Source organism: Nicotiana tomentosiformis, chromosome 1 (assembly GCF_000390325.3).
Source record: "Nicotiana tomentosiformis chromosome 1, ASM39032v3, whole genome shotgun sequence".
In the NCBI taxonomy this organism is placed as follows: Eukaryota; Viridiplantae; Streptophyta; class Magnoliopsida; order Solanales; family Solanaceae; genus Nicotiana; species Nicotiana tomentosiformis.
In genome coordinates, this window is record NC_090812.1 from 156,749,233 (window position 1) to 156,753,797 (window position 4,565).

Genomic DNA, 4,565 nt, shown 5'->3' on the forward strand with positions numbered 1-4,565 from the left:
GATTCATCTACTATATAAAGAGGGACCACATTCATTTGTAAGGGGGATTGATTCACTGGTAAACATAAACACATACACTGCTTTTTCTATTTCACTTACTATCTATTACAACTCATCACTGTTTATTTTCTGTTCTTTATTGTTTTTGTTACCCAACCTCGAGACCATCTCGAATCGAAGTCGAAAGCACTGCCAGAACACTGGTTTGATTTATTTTACTATTCAGATTATCTATTTAATTCCTTGTTTATCAATTAGTATTGGATTAAATCACGTATCCTTGAAACCACTAAATAAATTTAACTTTTACTCGAATTTTAGGGTAAACAAATATAAACTTAAAAAGAGAAAACAATCATAATATTTAAAAGTTAAGAAAAATAAAAGAAGACAAAAGTTGATAATTTAGAAGGTAAATAGGTATTTGACAATCAAAAGTTTGAGAAATCTAGTTGAGTGACCTTCTGAGTGCTATAAGCATAGTTGAGTGACTTTGCTGTTACAAACGAAAGAAAGATGACTTTAGTTGGTAATTTCGGATAATTGAGTGACTATTTGAGTAATGGACTCGCAATTTGTTTTTCATCTCCCATAAGCTATCTAAATAAATTGTTGCTTTATTTTGTAAATCCAAATGTAAGCAATAACTTACATGCACAACAAAAGACTAATAATTGTATCAAAAAGACATTGTTAATAACATAACAAATCCTTTTACAATCCTTTGTAAGCAATTATGTTCACCATGAGACACTTGACATCCTTCTAAGTCTTCTCAGTTTGTTAGCAATCCATTGAGCTTTTGTTGGTTGTTTCATTTTCTCCTCCTAATACATCACACAGAGATATGAACAAATTACAAGATAGCTGTAAATAAATAAATAACTGAATTTAAATTACAATTAATCTTAAAACATATTTCTGTATAAAGATATTTATAAAGGAGAGATACTCATACTCATACCTCATCTTTTCTTCTGGTTGCAATTTGAGCCTTGGCCATGTAAAAAAAGAAAAAGAAAAAGAAAAAGAAAAAGAGTAAGTGATAATAATTAAAGGTGCCAACTGTGTATTTAATAATTCATCCCATACCAAGATCCATGTGATTTTATTTTATATTTTGAGTAAAAATTTAAATTATATACATCATCAATGTAAGAATTTTTTATTCGATCATCGGGTCACATTTACATGTTTTAACAATTAATTTATCTTATTTTCAAAATTATAAGTCTTAAATTTTAAGGTGGCTTACATATAAAAATATTCTTTAGTGAGCGTATAAAGTTCCTTACACCAACAATATATATAATTTAATAATATTTTCATTTTACCACAAGTAACTTGAGTTTTTCATTCTCTTCTCTCAATCCATTGAGTTCTATTTCCAATTCTGCTGTATATGCCTGCATCATAGCAAAGTTCACTTCATCAACCAATCAAAAGTCAAAACTATAATATTATTGAATTAGGAAGGACTTATTAGCAAAAAAAAGAATTAGGAAGGACTTATTAGCAAAAAAAAGAATTAGGAAGGACTTAATAAAGTCCAAGTTTAAATATAATAAGAGACCAATAAATTGAAAAAAAGGCAGCATTATGCTATGATTTTTACTTTATTGTAATACTAATACCATGAATCAAACCTCAAAGTTTCAAACTACTGGTGGTTGGGTTTCATCACCAATTTATCGAAAAGTTTAAACTCTTATTATTATAAAAATATTTTATTATCCAAAAGTAGACTCTTCTTTTGGATATTTGTGTTAGAGAATGCTACATTTATTTTTACTGATTATTTAAGGGCTTCAAAAAGATTTAAAAATTTTCCGAGTTTCTCTACTCATCGCACGATCACATAATGCAACATGATATCATAGTAAAATAAAAGTCATGAATTTAAATCTCATTATCACCCGATAATTTTTAGCTCACGGCAGAAACTATTTATATTTGGTAGCTGTAAAGTGTATAAAATTTGTATATTTTTTATATATAATATCCAAATAATATATATAAAAAATATATAATTTTTCGGCTATTATTTTGAGAGCGACTATACAGTGTCATCAGAATAAGACTTATACATGAAGTGGTGTGGTGAAGATACAACTAAACACTGTAGCATTCTCTAAAACTTTGACGGTAAAAAATATCATTTCAATCGACTATCAATCAACTATGCTTTAATTAGGGTGTGTTTGGTCGAAAAATATTTTCCTTCATACCAATTTTTGGTTAACTTAAATACTTTGGAAAACATGTTTCTCATGAACTCATTTTCCTCCAAAAATATTTTTCGGGTCAAGAGAAAAAAATATTTTCCAATTTGTTTTTTCAACCTTCCCCATCAACCCACGCTAGTTAAATTCTATTGGAGGAAGGGGATGAGGACACTAACATAAAAAAATAAAAATAAAAAATCTAAAAAAATATTTTACTCTGTGACCAAACATTAGAAAATATTTTCCGCAATACATTTTCCACTCACCAACCAAACAAAAAAAAAAAGTCATAAAACTACAAATTTTCTACGAAAACATTTTCTAAAAAAATATTTTCCTTCGTGCTAAGCACACCCTTAATCACAAACAGTTATGATCGATCATTTTTTACAACAAATTATCTCTCGACTTTTGACGGATTAACCCTCATTTATGCGCCGTTTTACTCTGAAAGGAAAATGAGTTTTCCCATGGTTTCCGAGTGCAAACTAGAAATTAATTTGAGACAAAATTAAGATAAAAAATTTGTTACCTGCTTTCTAGCTCTAGATCTTGCAGCAGATTCTCTATTCTTAATCATTCGACGTTGTCTCTTTTCCATTACTGTTGCTTCTATTGAAACACTTGATGATCTTCTTCTGCTATTGTTAATTGGTTCACTAACATCTGATGCACTGTTGGATTTTTCAATATTTTCTTTATTTGTTGTAGTGATTTGATCAGAAATCTGGTGGCCATTAATGAAACCACCATTAACTTGTTCAAAGATTTGATGATGTGTTGAAGAAGAATCAGCATCTCCTTTGCCATTTTCAGCACACTTTGAGTGGCTAAGGAAAGCATACCTTGAATGTTGTCCTGCAGGTAAAATGTTTCCATGAAAAAGATGCATTATTACTTTGAAAATTTGATTTTTTATTTTTATTTTTTGATTTTTTATCCGGTTTTCGATATCCACATTGGGTCTCTCTAATTAGTAAAGATGTCATTCTTACGAACATATAAATGCTTGTGTAAAGTGGGTATTAAAATAGGGATGAAAAGTTAAAAAGAATAAAGTGAAAAGTTATGGCCTAGTGGTCAATAAAATGAATCTCAAATCATGATGTCTTACTAGAGGCGAATCTATGTGTAGTCAAGGGTGGTCAACTAACACACTTCGCTGAAAAATTATACAGTAAAATATTAGTACTTGTTCTCGATAACAAAATAAAATAGATTTTGAATGTCCTTGTATAGCCCACTCACAAATGGTGTTCAAAATTTGAACACTCTTACTGAATTTCCTGCTTCGACACTAGGTCTTGCGTTTAAATATCAACAAAAAATATTAGGTAATTTCTTTTCATTTGTTCAATCCTTGATGGATAGAACTATCTAGTACCTATGTTGATAAAATGTGGCAAGTACTCTGTAAAATTAATTAAGGTACACGCAAACACGTTTGAACACCATGGTTATGAAAAAATGAGAAAGTGAAAAAGCGGCTACAAATATATGTTACCTTCTTTTGTAGGAATATCTTGATTTGAATTGGGAGTAACTTGATTTCCTTCATTGTCCCAAAAATTATTGAGTAGGTCATCTAAATTCATAGACCCATAATTTCTTCCCTTCTTGCTTTGAAATTCATTCAAGGTTAGTGAAAATGCTGAGTTATTTTGTCTACTTGATGAAGAAATTGAATGGTATTCTGAAGGTTCTGCTTCTAAATTGACTTTACAATAGTCAACACTATCATTCTCAGATACTTCCATTCCTTACTAACAACTTCGTCAAATCTCTGCAAATGATAAAAGGATTAGTTTTAGTAGAAACATAACATTATAATTTTTGGGGAAAAAAGTAGTATGTGAAGTTAAGTTAAAAAATGATATTTGAATTTTGAAATTATGTTTGGACATGTATTTTATTTGAAAAATTATTGCAGTTTTATGAGTGGAGAAAAATATTTTTCGAAGAATTTTGAAAAAGTGATCAAAATCACTTTTTGATTTTTGAAAAAACTCATTTTTGAAAATTTTCAAACACTTACAAAATTTCATGGACAAACACAATTTTAAAAAGAATTTTCGAAAAAAAAAGAAAAAAATCTATAGACAAACAGATCCTTAAGTTTCCTATCAATATAAACCAAAAAGGTAGAAAGAAAAACTTAGTCTATGCCATGAATCTATTTTTCAATTTGTTATCTGAGACGCACTGAAATATAGGAAAAAGGAAAAAAAATATTAAACATCAAAAATAAATTAAGAAGAGAGATGAATTTAGGATTCAATTCAATAAACATGTAATACCTGCATTGCACCGCTGCATTTTTTGACAAGAGGTGATTTAACA

The 4,565-nt window shown here is 28.9% G+C and overlaps 1 protein-coding gene across 1 annotated transcript; it reads right to left on the reverse strand.

Annotated features, from left to right (window-relative positions):
• Nucleotides 1-521: 521 nt before the first annotated feature.
• Nucleotides 522-3,169, reverse strand: LOC104115010 (ABSCISIC ACID-INSENSITIVE 5-like protein 5). The gene is made up of 4 exons (XM_009625577.4): nucleotides 2,758-3,169; nucleotides 1,335-1,406; nucleotides 965-994; nucleotides 522-827 (listed from the first exon to the last, which is right to left on the reverse strand). The coding sequence occupies exons 1-4, from the start codon at nucleotides 3,115-3,117 to the stop codon at nucleotides 741-743; spliced, it is 549 nt and encodes a 182-aa protein (XP_009623872.1). The 5' UTR covers nucleotides 3,118-3,169; the 3' UTR covers nucleotides 522-740.
• Between the last annotated feature and the right edge of the window lie 1,396 nt (nucleotides 3,170-4,565).